This window comes from Python bivittatus, unplaced genomic scaffold (assembly GCF_059951505.1).
Source record: "Python bivittatus isolate LINGU-HERP-01145 unplaced genomic scaffold, Pbiv_v1 ctg000700_np1212, whole genome shotgun sequence".
Classification (NCBI taxonomy): Eukaryota; Metazoa; Chordata; class Lepidosauria; order Squamata; family Pythonidae; genus Python; species Python bivittatus.
In genome coordinates, this window is record NW_028277098.1 from 61,316,274 (window position 1) to 61,341,202 (window position 24,929).

Consider the following 24,929-nt stretch of genomic DNA (forward strand, 5'->3'; position numbering starts at 1 on the left):
ATCTCTCTTACATCAACTATTATTCCCTCCCCTCCATATCATTCCTCCCACCTCCCACCCTGTAGCTGAAGCAATGCTGACCTAGCATAAAGCCTTTTCGGTATGGTAGATTGGTATATAAAGGGTCCCCTCCCTCCCTCCCCATATATATATTTTTTTTACAAAAGAAAATTCTTCACCCCCTCTTCCTTTTGTTTTCAATGTTATTCACAAAAGTTTACAAAATAGCCTTGAAATTAAGTTTTTGAATTGAATCCAGTCCATATTGGCTAACTGACATTGTTAATTAATTCAAAGATTCACTCCCCTCCCTCCCTCCCTCCCTCCCCCTCCATAGGATTATAATAGTTTTTCCTGATTCTCTAGCATGAGAAGGTTGCCTCTCTTCAAATTCACTTCCTTGGGAAAGCACTGCAGGAGGCAAACTCTTCAGGTTACAAGAGACTGGTTGGATCTGGTCAAGATTCTCCATGGTGATATACATCCACCCACTCAGAAAGGTATCCCCAAAGGAAGAGGCCTTTTGGTACTTCCAAGGGAGCAGAAATGTGTTGAACACAAAGTATATCAGTAACAGGCTGCCAGAGGATTCATAGTTGCCTGGAAGAGGCCGAGATGTTTTGGGATTTCGAGCTTGATGCTTTCCAACTCAGGATGTCTGCTCTGGATATTGCCTGTCTTTTCAGCAACTTCTCTTTCAATAAAAATGGATTGTCTGTCTTGGATTAAAAGATAACATGTTTGGCCAAGCAAACTCGTGATTTGGGTGGAAAAGGAACACACTTTTCCTACCCATCCTCCATATTTATGGTTTTCATACTTCAGCATCTCCCCCCTTTCATCTGTATTTGGTAATTTTTAAAGAAATTCAACAGATGTATGAATTCATCCTTCTTGCAGAGAAAACCTCCCCACAGTCTTCAGGAGTCCAGTGATGTTGCTTGTACCTCCATGGCCAGGAGTGTCTCACCCTTTCTCCCTTGATCCCACTGTTTGATGAAAGTTGGATATACTACATGAACTGAAGATGAGGCTGTTTTCCATGGCATGCAGGCTCCCTGGCTCCTATCTTGCAATGTGAAAGAACTTAAACCATAGTTGCCTATGAGGCTTATAGACAGCATCAGTATGCAGAGGAACAACACCATCAGGGCACACTGCCTGCTTTCCAAGTATTGGTATTGAGCCTCTTTAGTCCTGGCATTGACACAGGCAACCTTGGTCTGCAAATTTGCAAATGCTATATGAAGACAGGCCCAGTATTCTGTATTGTGGTGTAGTCTTGTGATGTTATACGCATGGGTACCTGTTGGAATACGGGCTATATTTGTTAAGTCCAAGCTGGGGTTGAAACTGGACCAAGTGACATTAGATGAAATTGTATTGAGATGAGGTTTCCAGGCAACCAGGATATTGTAGGTCTGAACTTCCTCAATTATCAGCTCTAGCATGTCTTCACTAAAGGGAAAAGAACTGTTGACTATCAGGCTGATACTTCTAGTGTCAGCACCTATGAGATTTTGAGCCATGCATGTATAGAGGCCTGCCTCTTGTACTGTGACCTTGCGGATCTCCATTGTCCCTTCAGAGTCCACTTTATACTTTCCATCTTCCGAGTATGGCAGTAGCTTAAGGCCTGATGGTGTGACCCAGTAGATCTCTGGTTCTGGTTCTGCTAAAGCCCTGCAATGAAGAGAGATGTCTTCACCATCTACCACCTCTAGATGAGAAGGGAAGCTTTTGTCAGAGATGAGGGGTAGGCATCTATCAGTCATTTCTCTGAAGGGGACATCACGGATGTGCTTTCTCTTTAGGTCTGGAGGCTCAGCACATAATGTGGATTGAGGCTCAATGAAGCGTATATGGTTCTCAGTACTATTGACCCAGCGGATGACACAATCACAGTGGATGGGATTGCTGTGGATGCTTATCTCCTGCAGACTGGGGAGGGACTCCAGTGTTTGCTTATGCAAAGCACTTAGAGCATTGTTGTTGAGCATGAGAGTCTCCATCTGGGGGAGGTGGTGGAATGCACTAGGATGGATATACGATAGTTTAGGGTTGTTGGTCACATCCAATTTCGTTAGTTCAGGCAAGTTGATCAAGGCAAACTTGTCAATAGAAACCAGCTCTTCCATATTGTTGAGTCCCAATTCCTTGAGGTGTAGCATGTTTGTGAAATCACTCTGTTTAATCCTCTGAAGTGGATTTTTGTTCAGATCCAAGAATTTAAGTCCAGGAACTTGCTGCAGCGCTCGCTTGGGGACACTGACCAGCTTGTTATCATAGAAAGACAGACTCTCCAGACTTTTCAAGCCTACTAGAGCATAATCTGAAATCTCTCTCAGGTTCATTCCAGCCAGAACCAAACTTCTCAAGTTGGATAAAGACCTGAAGTTCATGTCCAGAATGGCATCTACTTTGTTACCACCAATCATGAGGATCTCTAGACTAGGTAGTACTTGGAACCAGCGGCTGTCAATTGTCCTCAAGAAGTTGGAGTTGAGGTGGAGTCGAAGGAGATTTCCAAGGCCTAGGAAGGCTTGGGGTGAGATCCTGCGTATCTGATTGTGATTAAGATAAAGTTCCTGAAGATTAGCCAGGCTTGAGAAGCTCTTATCAGGAAGTTCAGCCAGCTGATTTTCTTCCAAGTGAAGACTCAGCAATTGAGGCATATTCTTCAAGCCAAAGTCCCAAATGTCTGAGAAGCTGTTCTGTGATAAATCTAGCTCTGTCAGGTTTTTCAGATAGTCCAGTTCACTCTGCTCGACCCTGACAATATTGTTGCTTTGCAAGAGAAGGATCTGTGTCCCCTCTGGCAATCTTTCAGGCACTGTGGAGATAAACAAATCATTGCAGTCAACTGTGGCTGCCTCCCTGTACACAGACCTAGGGGTATACCATGGTCTGATCTGGCAGACACATTGCAATGGACATTTGACCTTCCATGGCAGAACAGGAATTGCAGTGGTGGTTGCCATACAGATGAGAAGCAAGTTCAATTGGAAGTGTCTCATTTTCAATAGGCAAGTCCAACTTCCATTCAAGGTAAAAGTTGTCACAGGACACATCTGGAATTCAACATGAAGGCAAGAGGAAATAGCCACTGCCTTGCCACACTGAATACTTCAAGAATCTCTGCTGTTACTGCAGGTGGGTTCTACGCTAGGGGTAAGAAGCTTCCTCAGCTGAAGAGGTCATAATGGAAAGAGCTGCAGTCTACTCTCTAATCAGAGGTTTGGTTTTTTCTCTTCCATAAATGATTCATTTTTTCTTTTGCTTGTAATGTTGATTTTTTTCTTACAGCTGTAACTGAAAGAGATTGGAAAAAAAAAGTTTGTAAGAAAAATGGAAATATGCATGTAACAACACATGAAAATCAACACTTAGCACCACATTCTGGAGGTAACATGAAGTTATAGAGTACATTAGAGTTAGTGTACATAGGGTAGAGTTAGTTGGATCCAAACTCAGGACTCACATGGAGATTTCTGGTACTCACTTTTGTGAAACCTGACTAAATTGATTTGACCAAATTAGGAGGGTAAAATGGTGGTAACAGAAATAAGAAGGAGAGGGAGGGATCAACAAGGCCATTCTTGGTCATTTTCTTACAAGAGTTTATCTGCTTAGCTAACAAGAATACTCTCACAGAAAAGAGAGCCATATATGCCACTCTTGCTGAAAAGTACACGTACCCTTTCTCTCTCTGAAACACACACACATCTTTTTCCAAGTACCAATTGCTAAAAAGGGCTATATTCATAAGTCTCTGAGGTAGGTCAAGTACTGTATTTCACCAGCAGCTTAAGGAGAGGCAAGGAGGGGGGAACGCTCTCCTGCCTCAAAAAGTATGTCCTGCACTGAAAAATCATGGAGTTGCTAATTAAAATTCCACTGTCATCTTCATGGTACTCTTGTAACTACTTTGGATCTCTTGCAGATACAGTTTCTGAGAAGGGAAGGAAGAGGAGATGGTTGTAAAATTACTTTCTTCCTATTTGCTAACTGACATTAGTAGCCTTCACAAGAGACACATTCCAGACTCCAAGGTGTTTTTAGTTTCACTTGTGAATAAGCTCTAAGACTCATGGAGGGATCTCTACTGTCCATTACTTTTTAATACCTTTATCTACTGGCAACTGTATTTGAAGCAGAGAGGCCAACCTAGTAACAATAAGGTAGGATCTAGACAGGCAACAGGAGGAGATGCAGGTGATAGATGGGCCACAGGGTCAGCCTTGCCATTAGTCAGGCTGAGGAGCTGCATCAGATGCAGATGTTGAGTATGAATGACAAGTGAGAAATAGCAGTCCCCTCACCCAGTCATTTCCACTTTTGTACTGCCTGAAGACAGTGCTGAAAGTGGCCTATCGTGTCCGTTAACTTAGTTTAGAATCCTCAGAAGTAGTGGAGGAAGCTTTTGTGTCCTGAGTAGTAAAACGTTAGTTGGTTCCGTATACAGTATAGAAATGGGGGTTGTGGGGGCACAACTTGTCTTTTGCTTCAATCAGCAGAATATTTTTGGTTAACCCTGCCCAGCCCAAAAAAGGACTGTGGTAGGGTGTTCCTGGGAGGGATGAGCAAAAAATGCTGGAGGAATGCCTAGAAGATATAGTACCAGCAAGGCCAACCAAGGCAGGAAGGCCATCCCAACTGTCCAGCTAGAGCAAGCAAACACCTATGTTGGCCAGCGGCAAAATAGGAACTTGCTGGAAGCGGATGATCATTTTAGTAACAAGGAACACTAGTGACAAAGGGAACCTTTCATACTGTGTGAGAGAAAGCAGAATCACTCCTGTATTTCACCAAAAAACCCACATGGATAGAAAATATAAAATGATCAATGATATAGTGCCGGATGATGGGACCCTGAGATCAGATGGCACTCAACATGCTACTGAGAAAAGCCAAGGAGCTTTTGGAGTACTAAATGGTGTTTATGAAGCAAGTAGTCTAAAGTCTTCAGGTTGCCTAGTTGCTGATGTTGCCATTCAGGAAAAGAAAATCCAAAGCCACAAAGTTAGAATTACAGTGGGGTCAGGGAACTTAAGAAGCATGAATACAGGAAAGCTCAATACAGTGAAAATGAAATGAATCAGCCACACATTGCTATCTTAGGCATCAGCAAATTGAAATGGCCTAGAACTGGACACTTTCAGTCAGAAGATTATACTATCCAATAGTCAGTAAACAAAGAAAGAACAGTGTTGCTTTCATTATTAGAAAGGATATAGCAAAGACACTACTTGGATACAGTGCAGTTATGACCAAATAATATCAATTACACTTCATAGACCACCCTTGAATATGGCAATTATCCAACCCCTGATGCAAAAGAAGAGGGGGTTGACAGGTTTTATGGTCAACTTTGATCTGAATTTGGCAGAATATGCAAGCAAGATGTGTTGCTTGTGGTTGGAGACTGGAATGCCAAATTTGGAAATATTAAGGAGGAAAATGTAGTTAGACTGTATGACCTGGGAAACCATAATGAAGCAAGAGAATGACTTATTTTTTGCCAGTCCAATGATATCTTCTTTTGCTAACATAGTCTTCCAGTGACCAAAACTTTCTGTTTATTCATGGCCATCATTGGATGGACTACACAGAAGTCAAATTAACTATATTATTGGCACATTGAGGTAGAAGAGCTCAGTTACAACAACAAAGATATTGCCAGGGGCTGTCTGTGGAACAGATCACAAACTACTTATGTGCAAATTCCACAGGATGAACGTGAAAAATGTCTACTAGATATCTAGAAATAGAAAAAAGCAAACTGGGTGTCAGAACAAATGGTGGAAATTGCCATGAAGAGAAGAAAAGCCAAAGCCAAGAAAGACAAATATCTTAGGAAAGAACTTAACAAAGAATTTCAGACAGCTGTTAGAAGAGATAAGAAGCAGTATTACTATGACATCTACAAATATGAATATGGAAACTGACTTTGAAACTTAAGGAAAGTCTTCCAAAAGATCTCCAAAGTCAGAAGGAGGCTCCAACCTCAAATTGATATGCTAAAGGATGCCAATAGACACATAGTAACTGATTCAAAGAAAATCAAAGTTGGAACAAGTATTCTGAAATTCTATCCAGTAGAGATGTCAACCTCCAAGATACTTTAGAAGATATTCCCTACTTATAGGAATCTTTAGTATTAGAAAATGAAGTTAGATTAGCACTCCTGTCATTACCAAGTTGGAAAGCTACAGGAATTGAAGGAATATCTTTAGAAAAACAGCAAGCAACAGAAGAAAAATAACTAAAATTTCTACCCAAACTATGCTAGCAAAACTGAAGAATAACACAGTGGCCAGAGATTGGAAGAGGTCAGTCTACATATCAATACCAAAGAAAGCAAACCATTACAATACCCTTAATTTCACATGCTAGCAAAATAACACAGATTAGAGCCCTATATGGAAAGGGAGACACCAAATGTTCAAGCTGGCTTTAGAAAAGGCTGAAGAACAAGAGACATTATTGCTGATGTAAAGCCAAAGAATACCAAAAATAAGTCAATACATGCTTCATTGATTATAGAAAGGCTCTTGATTGTGTTGACCATGTTAAGCTGTGGAATGTGGTTTAAAAATGGGAATCCCAGAATTTCTCATTGTCCTTATGAAAAATCAGAAAGTCACAGTCTGGATGGACATGTCAAAAGAGACTGGCTTCAGGTTGACAAAGGAGTGAGACATGGCTGTATATTCTCCCTTCCCTTTATTTTTTTCAACCTACATGGTAAATATATATTGGGGGAAGGTGGACTGGAAAAAGATGAGTATGGTTTTAAAATTTGAGGAAGAAACATCAAAAACCTGCGCTATGCTGATGATATTATTCTGATAGCTGAAAATGATCTGCAAGCTCCAGTAATGAAAATCAAGGAGCACAGTGAAAAAATGGGCTACAATTAAATAGCAAGAAGTTCAAATTAGTGTACAGATACAGCAACCAGCCTTAGAATTGACAATGAAGATACTAAAGTGGTGGATAGCTTCCACCTTTTAGGATCCACTATCAACAGTAAAAGAACCAGCAGTCAAGAAATACACCACAGACTAGCACTTGGTAGAGTAGTAAAGAAGCCCTTGGAAAAGGTACTCAGATACCGTGATGTGTCTATACCTAAAAGATCAGAAATGTTCAGGCAATGATTTTCCCTGTGATATTCTATGGAAGCGAACATTGGTTTTCAAAGAAGCAGGATATTGCTGCTTTTGAACTTTGGTGTTGGAGAAAACTCCTGAGAATACCATGGATGAACATAAAAACAAACAAATGGATCATAGAACAAAGCAATCCAGAGTTCTCACTGGAACCACATGTTCAAACTATCATGTTTTTGATACATTATGCAAAGACCTAGTTCTCTGGAGAAGTCTATAATGCTAGGAAAGAAGAAAAAGAGGATGACTAGCAGCAAGTGGATGGACTCAACTGCAGCAGTGATGAGAGCACTGTAGGAAGAACTGAAGGACCAGGTTGAGGACAGATCATCTTGGAGAAAACTATGCAGTCACTAAGAGTTAACACCAACTTGATGGCACATAATTGTAATCAACCAAAGGATGCTTCTCTTATAAACAAAGAAATAAATATATTAAAAAGATCCCTACACACAGAAACCCAACACATCATGGAAAAGCTTGTGTTAAAGTCCTTTTTGATATCTAGTATACTATGTAAAAAGTATTCAGGCACATAAACTGAAATGATTTCAATAAAAACTGTAATTTCTGTTGTGATTTAATCTGTCCAGGATCACTTTTCTGTCTCAAGGAAATGAAGAGATCTTTTTATTTATGTTTTTCCTTTGAAAGAGGAAAATATATTGTTTTGCAGTATCCTGATAGATTTATGGCAGGGGGAAAAAAAAAACTTCATCCAGAGTGGAAAAGAAAATTGAAGGTCCATCACAAAGGATGTGAAAATCGATATAGCAACCCCTTCCTTAATACAATTACTCTGGGAGATGTTATAATAAAAAGCAAAGGCTGGCTAAAAGCCGAGGCATAAATGCATAGGATCAATTTTGGCGCACAGACCACAGCAAGACACTGGCATATAATCTTTACTTAGACATCCTTTACAAAATGGGGGGGGGATAAAGACTAACTATGTTACCCTTGGAAAACCATGTCCCTATTCATTTAATTTTCCCAAATTGCATAGCAGGTGACAAATCACAGATCAGCAACAGCTGCTGGAAAATCTAGGAGGCTGAAAGGAGGACTTGACATTGTTACTATGTCTTAGTCCTCCTTTCCTCCTAAGAGCCTCCTCTGGAGGAGACATGAGGCAATCAGCAACAAATAATTTAGCATGCTGGAAGTCCTCATCTTTTCTAAACTATCTTTAAGCCAGGCTGATAGGGAAGGTAGAGGCAAAGAGTCTTGGAGATGTAGTTGGGATTGTAAAGTCAGGGAGAGGGAAAGATATTTAAAGAAGAATGCTTGACAATGCTCAATATGCGCAATTTATTCTCAAAGCAAATTTGAAAACAACTCCAGTGTCTTTCTTTGGGGTAAAAAAGGATCCTCCCATAGTTCAGTCAGTACCATTGCTTTTTGATGGAACTCACTCACAGGGAAACAGAACGTATGTCATTAGATGGACAGTGAAAACCTGCCCTTAATTTATAATACTGGTTGCAAAAGAAAGAGTTAGATAATGTGAGTGAAGAATCCCCTTCCAGTATACTGACTCACTACTCATAATTTTATATGACCAGACTATAGTCAGACCATTATCCATTCAGTTTGTCCTTGTTACTAATGATGGGTTCACATATCATATTATGCCAACAATAAACTACATTATAATGCATTCCTGGTGTGTGTGAATAGAGCCATTGTATACTTCGTAATAATAGTTTGTCAAATGACTTTCCTAGGTCCTGTGCTTCACTATGGAAGTGTGGTACATTTGAAGTTCTACCAAGGTAGAGGAAAGCATTCTCCCTCCAAGGCATGGAAGACTCTTGCCATGGAACTACTAGAGTCTTCCATGCTTAACCATTTTGTGTTTATCACTCATTTTCTGTCACTCATTGTAAACAGACATACTCAGCATATGGGATGGTCAATTCTTGCTATGGATTTAGCCATTTTACTGAATAGAGGAGTTATGGAGGTAATTTGCAGAGGCCTATGTGCTATGAAAGGCATATTGAAATAAACACCTCTCCATTTCTGATTCTGAATTCTTAGCAGGAATGCCAGCATTTCAAATAACTGCCACTGTAACCCTGTTAATATCCTCAAATACTAGTTGAATGCCATCTTCTTTTCACACATGAACTCTGAAGCACCAAAAATTAATCATTAACCTTCACTGACCACAGGAAGTTTAAAATTCTACAGCGGTTACCAATTGACAACTTAATGTTAACCTAATTGGTTGCAACAGTGTCTTGTCTTCTTTCTGATGACTACCTATGATGCTACCTCCTTGGGCTCTAATTTATATGTGCTGCAAAACTCTTGGCAACTATTAGATGGCAACAAAAAGTTAGGATTTTCTGTATCTCTTTCCTACCATCTAGCCATCATTTGCATTTCTGTAGCCAAGATATCATAGCCCCTACATACCAGCCCAGAACTAGAAATTACAAAGTTCAGATGGGACAACTGGGCAGCTAGATGAAAGCAGGGGATGAGATTTTCTTGCTCTGATTTTTTTCTACTTATCAGAGGACTGCTCAGACTTAATCTTATTGAAAGTTTACACAGCATTTTGCTCAGTATTAAGACTGCCTCTATGCAGCAAACATTTAAAATGGAGAAAAGAGGTACGTAGATCTCACATGACTTATTGACTCCTTAGGGATCTCAGTTCCTCATCTGAAAAACTGAAATAATTGTGACCACCTTCACAGGTATCATGAGGATTGAAGTGATTTATATTGGTTACTGCTTTACTGACTAATTGTTCCACAACAATGTTAAATAGATACATTTTGTTTAAAAGATTTAAGCTCATTTGGGAAATTTAAAAAGCAGACCTGGATTCATGGTTAACCCATCAAGTTTTTTCATCTCTATTTCTCTATCCCCAGTATTCTCACTACACTACCATGCTATTTTTTCCCCCTTTATCATTTCCTTTTCAGATGGGTTGACAGTATGGGTTTGATACAGCATAAAAAAAGACTGCTAATGGATTCCAGGCATTTTTAAAAGGCTTCCTTCTCATCAAGACTTACTCTGAATGTTTCATTTACCTATGGTGCTTCAGGAAAAGTTAGTATCACGGGAAGGGGGAATCTTGAAAAAAGTGAGCAGATTGTTTGCAATGTAATGCTTTAAAAGAAGCAGCTTTGCTGAGACAGAGAACAACATGTATGGGATTGGCTGCATTACCTAAGAGGACACAGAACAGAATGTAGGCTGCAAGGTGCTAATTTTAAATCAATGTGTAGCTAAACAAATATACTAATTTATTATTAATCTGCAACCGAGTAGCTCATCCAAACATCTCCTTTAATGGCAACAGTTGCTAAAATGAAACTTGCCTTAGAATGCTATACCAATAATACATTTTAAATATATATTTGTAAAAGCAAACATCCCCAGATCATTACTCCATAATTTTATGGTTTATCTTATGCATCTCTCAGTTCTCTCTTGTATCAATATTGGAAGCATATGCATCATGTTGTACATATGAAACAAGGCCTAGCTGCTACCTGGGATTTTTTATCTATTTTCACATGTATTATTGTGCTATCATATGATGTGACTTGAGATTTTTATGTATCTCTTAGAGATTCACTTTTGTTCTCAGAACAAAATAATCTGTGTCCATTTACCAGTGACCTCAGTTGAACTTACTTCTAAAGTAAATATATCTGGGATCAAAACATATTTTGAGTGTATAGAGATGCATTCAGTTCAAGAAACTTGTTTGTGGAATTTGTGGGTAAAATACAACACATCTTCCAATTTAATCTAAAGTTAATTTACTTGGGAAAAATCTTGTCAATTTGAATGGAACTGGTTTTTAAACACATGCTTTTAGGACTTGGATAAATAGAGGTCACAAAGTAAGGGCCTTAAAAAGACAATTGCTTTCCTTTAGAAAAGTTAATTGAATAATTCTGTCTCTAGCTAAATAAGCTGGAAGTTTTCCTAATGCCTCATAAATAGGATTTAATGGAATTTCTTTGAGATGAGTGCATCTATTTAATCATCCTGCTATTATGAGGCCTGGACAGTTGCACAGAAACCCAAATGCATCCACTAAGAGGCTGTTAAAATTCAGTCTACCTTCTTTGCAATGCCCTGGATATTCTTATCGTGTGATCCTAAATGGTTCACTGAGAGAACAAAATATTTTTACTAGAGAGAAATTGTGGGCAAGTGGAACTGAAGGACCATGTTTGTGGAAAGTTAAAAATAAAGAAGTATAATTTTTTATTATAAATGTCTTCATCTGGAAGAAAGCAGATATACTGGTGGATTGGCCAGTTGGGCCTGTTCTCCTTGCAACCTTGTTTGATCTATTAAATACATTCATTTTCATTCAAAGAGAGGTCCTTCATTTGCACTCCCATGTGTTGTGAAGAAACTCTACCAAATGCTTTGTACATCCTATAATTTAACTAGAAGTGCAGTTCATCTCATCATAGTGGAGAAGGCTGTAACAAATGGCAAATCTATGCCTGCTCGCTTGGCTGTTCTGGTGCTATGGGCAAGCTGAAAGCTTCTACTTTCCCAGTTTCTTGAGGCTATTTATCATTATGTTGGACTTGAACCACTCCTCTTCAATCAGAGAACATTCCCCGGTACTACAGAATACTTGGCTACTCTATCACTACCTGAATTTAACTCTCTCTTGACTCTCCTCTTGAGAAGCCTGCTGCTTATTTCACTTATGTCGGGCACAAATCTTAAATCTGTCTTCTCTGTTATTTTTCCAGCAGTAGGCAGACCAGTGGGGAGGATCAATGAAACATCTTAAAAGTTGGAAGAACATGAATGGCATGACTTGGCTGGAGAGGAGCAAATCACTTATACCAGAAAAAGAAAAAAAGCTAAAGACTGTCCATTATTCCTTCAGTTCTTCCTTTTTAAATTTTTTTGTCCTAAAGCTTAGGTATATGAGATTGTTATACCCTCTCAGAAGTGCATTTCCTTCCATTAAAGGATTCTTAGGAAAAGGCTCAGTGCTTTGCATTTTCTCCTCTCTGCCTTAAATTTATTGGTTAAGTGTTGCTCAGCAGCTCCAGCAGGAAAAACACAGAAGCCAGCAAGGCTTTTCTCATCTGAAAACCAGATAGTTTCTACCTTGTCAGAGTGAAAAAAAGAAAAAAAAAATTTGCTTGACATTTGAGGGAAAGAAATTTTGTCTAAAAACCTTACAAATTTCTGATATACTTGTTCCTTCAAATCTTACGTTCCTGTTACTTTTTTGACTGTCCATTCAGTATAAATATAATCTACCATTATGTCTAGCAGATCTGGGCTGCAAAAATCCAGATAATGGATGGCAGCCAAATTAATCTTTTCTGTATTCCTTTGTTACTCCATAGTGGTGTTATGGATTTCTACAGCTCAGATCTAGTTGCCATATCAGGTTATTGTGAGGTTTTCTGGATCTGCTTCTAAAAGTAAGATGATGCATGCTTTCAAGCAAGTCCAGAGGTTGGCATGTCCAGCTAGCTGATTATAGCCCATTGGTTCCAAGGTCCCATCTCAGTTATGTTGACCTTGCAGGAACATCACTTTCACAGGAGAGACAAGCTGGTGCCTGCCCTCATTGTGCCCCTGCTGCTTGTCACGTCAGATAATCCAAAATGTTGAATTAACTTTAGATTGGCTCACATATGAAAACACTCTTCTGGTGCAACATTTCAGTGAGGTGTTGGCCAATATGTGGATAGGAAAGAAAAGTGAGACAGCAGGTACACAGCAGGATGAGGTGATAGTTGAGGGGGAGAAAAATAGGCAACTTACGGCTAGGGGTCCAGCCCAGCAACAGAAGCTATGTCGAACTCCCATATTCCACCCCCACATGGCTGAAGGCTAATTGAGCTCTGATAGCAAGGCCTTAAGAATCAACAGAAACCTAAATGCTGCTGATAGTTCCTCCAATGAAATGCCATAGGAGTTCCTCTTCCACTCCTCCTTTTGCATCTCCTGTATTCCCCAAGGTGCTCCAGACAATCCTCCCTTTATTGTATTCCATCTATCATAGCGCATCTGATGAAGTGAGCTGTAGCTCATGAAAGCTTACATCTTTTAATAAAATTTGGTAGCCAAAAAGGTGCTACAAGACGTATTTTGATTTTCTACTTCCATCCCTCTAGAACACATAGAAGCAGCATATAGGAAGTACAAGGGAAGGAAGAGATGCATTTTGGCAGAAGACCTGTTCTGCTGGTGAACAAATACAGCGAATGCTTCTCTGGGTAAGCAGCTTCTCCAAGGATGTCCAGGCAGCAATGTTCCACATTCTGCCACAGGGTCAGCTGTATTTTGAGGTCTCTCTGAGAAAAGTGTTTTCAGTTCCTCTGCATGTACTGCTCAGCAGTTGGTTAGCAACGGTGGCAGAAGGCTTGAAAGCAGCACAGTCAGAAATACAAAGCTCATGCAGCTAGGCTTGGTAGCTTTGCCATTCTAATTACTTCACAGTACAATGAAGTAAAGAGGGCACAGCACTGTGAGAGAATTAAAAGGGTGGGGTAGAACTGGCCCAGCATCAATGGATCTGTTAAGGCCCCAACATTTGCCCAGGGATGCTGTGTACAATGTGCTGGAACCAGAACTACTTATAGACGTGCATAATATGCATATTTATACAGCTGAAGAGAAACTTCTTTCCATGTTAAAATTTGTTACTGTAATTTTAGGGACATGCCTTAGATCTCCTTAAAGAAAAGAAAATTCTGGTGATGCATTTGACTGAATCTTGAGAAACAGGGCCCAGGGCAATTCTTATAGGCTTAGAACAAATTTGTAAGAGAACTTACCTTCCTCTCTCCCCAAAAGCTTTGTCTGTTTTGAAAAATGGGAAGACAGATACATTCTCATTTTCTTTAATCTCCTAACTTCTCTGTCAGTTTGAGTGTTCCATTTAATGCCATATGTGGCAATATGGCAAGCATGTATGTCAAAGTCTTGGCTGAACCACTTCTCAAGGCTACCACAGGCTTGTATTCTGAAAAGCCAATAAACAAACTCAGGCTAGAGTTGGAACATCTGAAAGGAGCTCTTGTTTACATATTGGGGTATGCATGTAAGGTTTCAGTGAATCTGGAAGTCTGCACATGGTTTCAAATTTCACAAAACTTTTTATGCACATAGTTGTATCTGTGCATTGAAGTGAATACACTGAGACTGCTGGATGTGCCCCATAGTACACTGATGTTAGAGGTATGCCTATTTTACCTTCAGTGTCTTAGTTGTTGGGTGTATAAGAGTATAGAGAACAATTATAAGCAGGGCTCTAAATATACACAATTGTATTTCAATTGTAGTTTTATAGTAATATTTACAAATTATGTTTTGATTTTTAATGTAATTTCATTGTACCAAATTCTTATAAAAATCTAAAAATGTAGCCTTTGTCTTCTATATCTGCCAAAAAGTAAAACAGCCGCACAATTGTTACATGATAAAACTGATCCTAGTGTAAGATCAATTAAACAATGTAGATGAAGGAAAGTTCCTATCCATTTACTGCCTCAGATCCCCTACATTTCTTTTGACTTCTTGAGAGTTTGTGTATTCATCTAAATAGTATATAGATCATATGCTATATACTAATTTTCTAAAGAGTCCATCACCCTTCTTGGTACAGTACAATATATGTATAAATTAAAAGCATGGTATGAATAAATGCCAATTTCATTAAAGGTTTATGGTATAATAATGCAAGAATCTCTGGCTGATACTGAAATTCATTCCTTAATGGAAGGTATCTACCCATCCTAGATAATGATTTTTCTCTCCTCATTTTGTTTACATCTTAGGTGACAGTTGACTCTTGAGACATTTGATTTCCCCACTAACTCAGCAGTTATTTACTATTAACACTATTAAGAGCCTGGCATGCCTATTTCATTATTTTCTATTTTTATGCTTTTAACCCTCTTGTAAGATGTCTAGAGATTAGAAATCGCATGAATGAATGAACGAATGACTATGTAGTCATAACCTGGGCAACAGGTTTCAGATATTGGCAGAGCTGCTACTTTTGGTGAATCGCTGTCAAAGGAATGACTTCAAAAGAGCTGACTCTATGAATTGTCAGAGAAACAGCCAGAATTGCTCTCCTATTCTTTTGTCTCTGTTTCAACAGGGCAACACCCTAACCTGGTGCCCTCCAAAGGTGTTGGACAATAATGGTTATGTTGCCTGAAAATTATAATAACCTTTGGAAGGCATTAGATTTTGGTGAAGGCCATTCTGGGGAAGTATAATGGTATTTGAGGTCCTGCATTCTTTATTTATTAAACATTGTGAATTGTGCTATGAAAGAGTCTAGTTCACATATTGTTAGCTGTCTATTTCTTGGATATTTGCATTTCAGGAATTTAATATTTATTGATATTGTATATTTATTGATATTTTATTCAAATTGCTATTCTCTCCATGTATTGAATTGACATAGAACTGTAACATTATTTTTATTGCTAGAAATGCTTTTTATAGTTTGTTTCCTTAATTTTTGTACTACTAAGTTAGTTTTAGGATATATTAACTACTTTGACATCCCTTTTAGAAGGAAAAAGCGGGTTAAATATTAACATGAAAAGGAAATATAAGGATGGATTTTATATAAAAAATACTTTTGAGAACATTGTTGTTGTTGTTTAGTCGTTAAGTTGTGTCCGACTCTTCATGACCCCATGAACCATATTGCGCCAGGCCTTCCTGTCCTTCACTGCCTCCCTGAGTTTGCTCAGTTTCATGCTCATTGTTTCAGTGATGTTATCTAACCATCTCATCCTCTGCCGTCCTCTTCTCCTTTTGCCTTCAATCTTTCCCAGCATCAGGGTCTTCTCCAAAGAGATCTCTCTTCACATTTGAGAACATATATATGTGAATGAAGCCGTTCCTATTCCTTTAACATCTGCTGCATCTGGCTGTCACTTTCTAGAACTATATTTGAATCTTCATGGTTTTAATATGGAATATTGCTCCATGCAACTACATCGAACAGGAATTATAGGTCCAGGAGAATCCCTAAATTGTGCACCAACTCTGTCTGGAGGAGTACAAATCCATTCAGAGATAAAGAAGGAAAATCTCCAGAGCTGCGGGAGGTGGGGATTATCTCAGAATCTACTGCCACTCAGGGTTGCCATGGTTGAGTTGTACCTGTTCTTCTCCAAGACATAGTGAGGACCTTGGGCTCTATCTCTTCTTACCTACCAACACTGACTGGAAGGGGCCCTGGAGAAAGTAGGAAAGCCACTGGAACATATGCTTCCCATTGCTAATTCCTTAAGCCAGTCCAGAAGGGTACCATGATTGAAGGTACTGAATGTTGCTGAAACATCAAAGTGGGCCAGGATGGACGCACTATCCCTATCTGAGTACATCAAAGGTTATTGGAAAGCACAATCAATGCCACTTCAGCACTATCACCCTCAGACTTAATCACCTCCCAGTTGGATTACTGTAAGATGCTCTACATGGGCTGCTCTCGAAGAGCATTCAGAAGCTGCAGCAGGTCCAGAATGCAGTCATACAAGCAGTTTGGGGTATTCCACAATATGTCCATATAATACAATTGCTCCATAAGCTGCAATGGCTTCCAGTGGGTTTCTGGGGGTAATTCAAAGTGCTGTTTATCACCAATAAAGCCCTACATGGGTTTTATAAAGCCCTATAAAGTGCTAGATGGTTGAGTAAGCCCCATTGGTTGGCTGTTGATTGTGGTCTTAGTGATAGAGGTGGTATACTTTCTCTTTCTACTCCAGGCATGTGATATATTGTCTGGGTGGTGGGCTTTGTGGGGTTATATTATTTACACTGTTTTGTTACTGGTTTTAGTTGTCTGTAAGCTGCCAAGAGTCATTATGATGAGATGGGTAGCTATATAAGTTATTTAAATAAATAAATAAATAAATAAAAATTCTTTCTTTGTGTTTTATCATATGGAGGATTAGAATGTCAGTATTATTAATAGATATATTTTCTTGTTTTATCACTTTTTTTAATTCAAAGGGAAAACAGTTAAATTTAGAGAGTCAACTACATGCTATATAATTGAAAACAGATTCTTTCAAAATGGGATCTAGGGTATCAACTAAAATAATATTTCGAGTATTGAACACAGTTCTTCTCCATCTTCACTCTTTTCCTTAAGTTCACTAGCATTGTAGAATTGCTACCACTACTATACCATATTTTAGAAAGTCAAAGCATTGATGGATCACCCCTGCTCTATATTCTGCTGACTGAAATAGCCTAACAATCTTTATGTGCAGGGCTTAAAGAACTGATGATAGGCACAATGGAATCTAACTCTGAAAAACTTCAATCTACCTTCAAGAAGATAAACTATGGTTAAGAATAGAAAGGGAGAGATAACTCAACAAAATGTATATAAGAAGAGCTCCTTGGATTGTACTTAAGACAACTAGATACTTAATATTCTGTAGTTTGCTTCCAACTCACTTTTTGCAAAACTTCAACAAGGGTCCATTAAACTGCCAGACAGTGTTTTCTTTATGTTTCTTCTTCTATCATTGTTTTCTGATGGCTAAGATGCCATCTGAAAATGTTCTATTTTTACCATGGTTAAAAAGATGCAGAAGATGCCTAGAAAAGGCAGAGGATCTTGGGCAAAGAAACCCATATAAGAATGCATTTTGGTGATATGGAATTGAAATGTCATTCAGATAGAGCTTGACAGGAACAATACAATCTTTTCTTGTTCATAAGATTGTGCCAGTTTCAGAATGGCTGTAAAGAGCTAATATACTCATGTCTCTTTATAAGAAAAAGCTAGAAACCCACTGGGTCATTTCCCCCAAAAGAGGGAACAGTCACCATCTAATAAAAATTAAGTTGATTCTTTTTTCTTACTCAGACATGTCGGCCTACACAATTCAGAATTTAGGAATTGGTGGAGAACCATGATAGGTTAAGACAATATATTCCACCGTGCACCCCAATTTGTTCTGTAGTCAGTTGACTGAACTTGGAAGCACTCATCTAAGTGATTCTGTCAGGGAGGAAAGAAGAGGAAATGAAGGAGAAAAATGGATTGGATAGTTTAGAAATGGGTGCACAGTTGGAAGATCCCACTGCTGAATAGAATCGCCAAAAGACTATCAAAACAGGAGGTACAAAAAATTGTAATGATGACCAGTCCACTATTTAAAAGCGGTTGACTCTTTTCTCCAGCCATGGTTCTGAGAAGCAAAAATTCTGCCTCCTTAAGGGAGAAGGACAGTGGCTCTTGTTTTTAACTCATGGGCACAGTAAGCCCTTTCATGCTACTTCCAACCTCTTCTCTCCTAAGTTCCTACCAGGCACCCAGGCCTGAAAGCAAGAAAAAGAGGCTGTACATGTTGTGAATTATGCCTGTTGGATACCAGTAGCATAGCTGCCGCAGCCTCCCTATTGGCTCCTGCACAAATCCAAGTCCTGTGCACAGCACTCCCAGTACACCCAACTGCACACACACGTTTCCAGATTGGATTTTGTTGCTAGGCACATTCTTGCTTCTTTTTCTTCCGCTCAGCTAGGACTGCCTTTGCTATTCCTATAGTGTGGAATACAGTGTACTCAGCTAGCTGGAGAGCACTCTCTGAATTTTACTCACAGGCACATACCAAACTTCTCTGTGCTGCTGCATCTCTACTGGAAAAATCAGGATTTTCAGGGTGGGATTTTCAGAATTGTTCCCCACAAACTGATTGTCCTAGTCAATCCAGGGCAGTCAGCAGAAATGAAAATTCTATCCAAATCCATCTACATTCCTTTCTACTGAGCCCTCTCTATGGAGAGTTTAAGCTACCAGTTTAAGAGAGAAAACCTCTGAGATACTGGGCTAAATATCCATCTTATCTAGCATTCTCTTTGCAGCAGCATGAGGTCATTTGTCCCTAGGAAGTTTGCCAACCCTTTGCATGTAATTTTTCAAATACCTTTGGACTTTGTAGTTCCATTTAGTTATTTGGCCAACTGTAATGGATGGTACTTTTCTTTGTGAATTTGTTCAGTTCTCTTAAGATGTCTCAAATCTAATTACTTATTCTATGCACAAAGAACTCCCCCCCCCCCCGACTTACATGGTTGCTTATCTGAAGTAGTCACTTGGAGTAACAGTGGAGAAATGGAATATTTCCCCTCTTTACAGTTTTTCTTTTGCTACAACTGGTCTTTTCCCAAACTGCCTTTCAACCTATGAGATTTTTTTAAAAGGAAAAGTCTAGAAAAACATGTTTCAATAATAGGAACTATCAAAATTAAACAAACAAAAAAACCCCACCAAAGATTGTGTAAGCTAATAGCTTCAGTAGCCTGAAAAATGCTAAGGAGCATGTATGGATGGGGGGGGGGGGGGAGTGACGGTGGGGAATAAGCTGCAAAAATTCAGTACTAAAATACTTGAAGGGATCTCAGCTGACATTGATACTACATTGCAGTCCATTCCAATTAGGGCAGTTTGGTTTACAAACTTCTGGAATGTGGCCTAAATAATTTCTTTAACCAATGCAGGGAAGTTTTCTATGTATGTTGATTAATGTAGCAATGAGCTAACTCTATGGAGTTTCATTAATCAGGAGCCTGTTCACAGGACCAAATTGACATGTTGGGAAAATGCAGCTTCCAGACAGAGGGTCCTAGCACAGTCCTTCAAAACACACTGTGTAGCTATTCTATTTCCCCCTTCATAGTGGATTTTAAATGGAAACAGACCCCATTCCCCGAAAGAGGAAGAAGTAGTGAGAAAAAGATAAGATGGCTATTAATGGAAAACAATGGAATCCAGAATGCCTCTAAAATCCTATGAATAATGCAGGGAAATCACATATTAAACCCTTATCACTTTTTCATGCTAAGTACGAAAATGAGCATTTTGAACACAGTAAGGATTGCAAAACCAAAGATGAGGTAAATTGTATAAACAAATGCCATGGTCATTTCCTTGACCCACATTTTATCCCAGATTATTATTATGTATAGCTAACATAAACCCTTTAGGCTGACTCCACAAATCACTCTTAGGACAATCAAAATCCAGAGAGTGTTATATGCATCATGTGTCAGAGGAAAGAGAAAAGCACATGTCCAGATAGAAAACCCACTGAGGTTCCATCTTGTTTTTGGTTCTTCTCCAACCTTCATTGTGATACTGATAATCTTTCAAGTTACAAAAATCTGTCCTACACAAATGGGAGCCCTGAGGTGGGCAGGATTATTTCCATTGCTAGCATAAAACTGGGGCAGGAGACATGTTGGTCGTCATTTATTAGTTCCGCAGTCTAGAATGGAGTCTGCCTCATTATTTCTTAATTAGAAGCCAATGAAGCCAGGAGATAGCATGCAAAGTCATTTACTGTTTTATTGCACAGCATCACAGACCGGCTTCAGGGAAGGGAAACAGGGAGCCCCATCTGAGCAGGAAGAATCAGAGGAGGCATTTATGAGTCTGTTTTAATGTCTCAACCACTGGGATGTATTGTACCATGGAGGGGAAGGAAATAAACTGTAGAGAGGTAGAATGTTCATTTTAAAGTATTACAGAGGAACTGAGCAATCTTAACATTTATACGGGGGAGCAGGAAAGAAAGATAATATCAATAGGCTTTCTCCCCCCCCTCCTTCCCATAACTTTTCTAGCATGCTATGAAGGTGAATAAATATTATTATTTATCTGACATCAGAACTTCACAGCATTTAGAGCCACAGTTCATAGCTTTGATGTGACTGGTCCATCCTCTTACATCCTATCCCTGAAGAGAAGATCATGAAATCTAAAAACAATCCCCTAGTTCTTGCCTTCCTACACTGATGATAACACTTCTTAACATGATAATGGTCAACTAATTTTGTTCTGAAGCCATTTCAGATCATCTGTTTTTCACTGAAAGTAGACACTGAACTGGTAAAGTGGACACCATTTGTCTGGAGCCTCCTGTAACTCAGATTACAGATTTCTGAATCCAGGGCATGATTATGAGAGATCCATATCCAGCGAAAACTCAGATCAAAAGGTTCAGAATCCCTTTAAAAGAAACATAACTAAGAGTTTTTTCAGTGTCAAGGGGAAGTTAGCAAAAGTTTCTTCATATGCAAAGAGTGAAGGTGCAGTATTCTGCTGCATCTGAGGTGCTATAACTTGTAACTGACATTTCTTGAATGTATGAAGGTTTAGAAGGAGGAAGTGTGCAGTCACCAAAAAAGAACTGAAGCAAAACATGCAGTCATATTGATGCACACAATTATTCTGGACTACATTAGTTCATGCTGCAGAAGACCATGTTTGAATGCTTCATGGGAATACAGAACACAGTGCCCATCTTTAAAAAATATGCATCCCTCCAAGGTAAACTCACAAGATGGGCTACTCTCAGATACAGCAGTATTAAAAAGTTTCTATTGAGAGCAAGAAGCAAGGTTAAGGTCATAGATATTCAGTTCAGCAATCAGCTGGAAATGGAGAATGATCACCTGAAATATTTTTTCATAACCAGTCTTTGAAAGTAAGTGAGCATGTCAACCATAAGAGTGAAACATCAAAGTATAATTACAGTAGGATAGAGTCCCTGATTGGCCCTTGCTGGAGCTCAGATCATACTCAGGTTGAGACTTTTTGATTTCAACTTGAGAACACTAGAGCATTTTATCTCTCTTTCAGCATTTGCCCTTTGGCTCTGCTTTCTGTGTGATTTTCATCCTTCTGGGTACATGCTTTCCTAATTCCATAACAGAAAAATAGCTTACACAATCATGGGGATAGACAGGCACTAGAATAATATGGTTTTAGCAAGCCAGTTCCTATCTTTTAGCTATGGAAATTCAATTGTCCCTTGGCTACTTGTAAAGTCAGCTAGTAAGTCCATCTTTCTTGCTGGCTTTGTCTGTGAATAATGGGGGAAGGTTCCATGTGCTCCCTTTACACAGAAAACTGGCATTTCAAGAGGAAGCCTAGCCTAACTTTATACTCTAGTTTTGTATCTGTGGGGATCTCCCACTGGAGTATGTCTTGGGTATAACATATCTGAATATAGCTTACATACTATACATACGATTTATATCCCACCTTTTGTTCAGGAGCTCCAGGCAACTTACATAACACTACCACCTCTCATTTTCCCCCACAATAACCACCCTGGGAGATAAGCTGGGCTAAGAGAGAGTGCCTGACCCAAAATCACCTAGAGAGGTTCCATGGTATGTGTGGATTTGAACCTGGTTCTACACAGTGTCAATCTTACAAATAGGAATTCTTAAATTGTGTTTCCACTGTAATTGGTTTATAGAATGCTATAATTTTCTTTTCACTAGCTTTTCTTCTCAGTTGAACAAAGCCATGCTCTTTTAATCTCTGATCATAAGTTTACATATCCTGCAATTTTTTCCAGTTAGTAATATAGTCCATAAAAGAATCACACATTTTGTAGTGGCAGGGATTGTTAATTATATTGTTCTAATTAAATTTTCTCTCATGTGTAAGGAATCTTTATAGTTTTGTTTTTTACTATTTTGCAAATAAACACTAAAATTGCCATAGTCAGTAGACTCAAGAAACATCTGCATTTGTAATAACATGTGAGGAGGTGATCTGTAAAACCTTTCAAGGCTCTTCCAAGATGAAAGGCTAGAGAAAAAACAAGCTATTTAGGTCTGAGCATTGGCTCCTGCTGCCATTAAAATCAATGGACAGATTCCAACAGGAACTGGACAAAGCTCTTTCTTGGCAACGGTGTACAGAAAGGACACCTTCTCATTAGCTCCCATGTAGTGCACACATTTGCTGCAGGTTGCCTGCAATCTGTTGCTGCCTCTGTTCAGAGAAGCGTAGGCTCAGATTCCAGGTTTTAAGAGTTTTTTATTATTATTATCTTCAGTTCAAAAGATTCAGCCTATGGTGCTGCATGCTGGAGTCTGCGAGGGAGAAAAAGCATTTGCGATGTGACTGGAAATTCAATGGCCGAGCCATGTGATTCATGTTGGAGCTTTAACAGCCTGCTGTTTTTGTTGGTAATGAGCTACTGTCAGCTGGGATCCCCCAGCTTCAGGCTGGGCCTGCTTCTGCTAACAATTGCTGAGATGCAGGGCTCTAATGCTGAGGGTAGAGAGAGGAGAGTAAAGTGGATTTTGGCTCGCTATTCCCCAGCAAGCAGCTTGCAGACCACAATAGCACTGTTGTTTTCTCTTCTTTTTATTTCTCATGTCTGCCATTCCTGACCCCAATGACTGTTTTGTTTTTCGTCCTCCCCATGTTTTCCTGGTCTTTAACATTTTATTCACCATTGTTACCCAGATATTATCTGATGCTGATGCTTCACATCCAGTAGAAACAGCTAGGCACATTTGCCTCTACAGTATAGTTACAGAGTGGATGATCAGGAAAGTCAATCATTGGAAGAAGCCATATTGGTTGTATCACATTCTGCCGGTTATCCCTTGATGTTCGCTGAGAATACGCTTGGTGGTAATGCCCACCCTTTGGAATATTCCCATTCTGTTATCTTTTAGATGCCTGTTAAAGGTTCAGTCTCTTCACCCTGGCTTTCTCTATTGACATCTTTTGTCTATCTTCATTCATATGTATCCATGTTTTCATTTTGAGTCTCTTAAATACTTTTATTGGTGTAGTTGTGAAATTCTTGTGCATTTTGAATTTTAACCCTTTAATTTTAATTGGTGCATGAATACACTCCTATGAGATGTCTATCTCATTCTGGGAAATGTTATAAAATCAGTAAAATTAATCAAAAGTAGAACTTATATGTGAAAGCTTTGGAGCAGTATCTGAGGAAGAAGGAAATCAACAATATAAGTGAATTAATGCTTGGCCAATCTGTAACTGGGAATTACATTATAGCCAGATTTTTTAGGCTATAATTTGCAACAATTTGTACCACTAACCGTGTTGCCAAGGGCTAATAGGGACTGAAGCCCAGCCGTGGATGCAGGGCCACATGCTCCCTGCCCTACTGTAGTTTATAGATTTGAAAGGTTGGACCACAAGTCTCCAACATTTGGGGGGCAGTGGCCACATTTGGAATGGTAAGAAAGCCTTACGGCTGGTTGAGAGATACCATCCATATACAGTACGTCTGCTATTTCACAAAACAGTTAACTATTGATGTCTAAATATAGATAGGTTGCCTAAAAATCTTAATATAAGGCAAAGATATTTTAAACCCTCAAATATCCATTTACTTCTTTCAACTCATGGTTTTCTCTCTTGTTCAAGATCATCCCCCAAAACTCTTTCCCTTTTCTCTTTCACTGAAGTGAATCATGGAAAGTAATCATCAGATATCAGTACTTGATGTGGAACAATTATCTTAAGCTACAAGAAGGAAGATACCATTTTAATGTTAGGAAATGTCTGCTAATGGTAAAAGTAGTTAGTAGAAGCAATTACAAGGTTGGTAGTGAGCTTCACTGGGTGTGTGCAAGTAAAGGCTGAACAGCCATTGATCAGGGATTATTTAATTTGGATTTCTGCCCTCAATGTGGATTGGTTTCAGTGCCCCTTTCTACCTCATGATTCTCTATGTTTTCTACATATTATCTGCACATACAACTGTTTAAAGAATTATATTCTCTTGAACACACCCAGACACATATGCAGATACAGTGAATTCACTGAGTTCTTTTAGTGACAAAAAAAAATTGCTTGGCCAAACAATTCCTTTACCTCTATTTCATGAAATAGGCCTAAAAAGAGGGATAATAAATCAATTTAATCCTAATACATGCCATTTTATCTGTATG

At 39.0% G+C, this 24,929-nt stretch overlaps 1 protein-coding gene across 1 annotated transcript in view; it reads right to left on the reverse strand.

The window, feature by feature from the left end:
* Positions 1–334: 334 nt before the first annotated feature.
* Positions 335–24,929, reverse strand: part of LRRN2 (leucine rich repeat neuronal 2) — a 69,940-nt gene continuing 45,345 nt past the window's right edge. Inside the window, exon 2 of the mRNA XM_088154067.1 lies at positions 335–3,312. Coding sequence (XP_088010193.1) covers positions 921–3,071 — 2,151 coding nt within the window. The 5' untranslated portion in view covers positions 3,072–3,312 and the 3' untranslated portion in view covers positions 335–920. The remainder of the gene's footprint in view (positions 3,313–24,929) is intronic.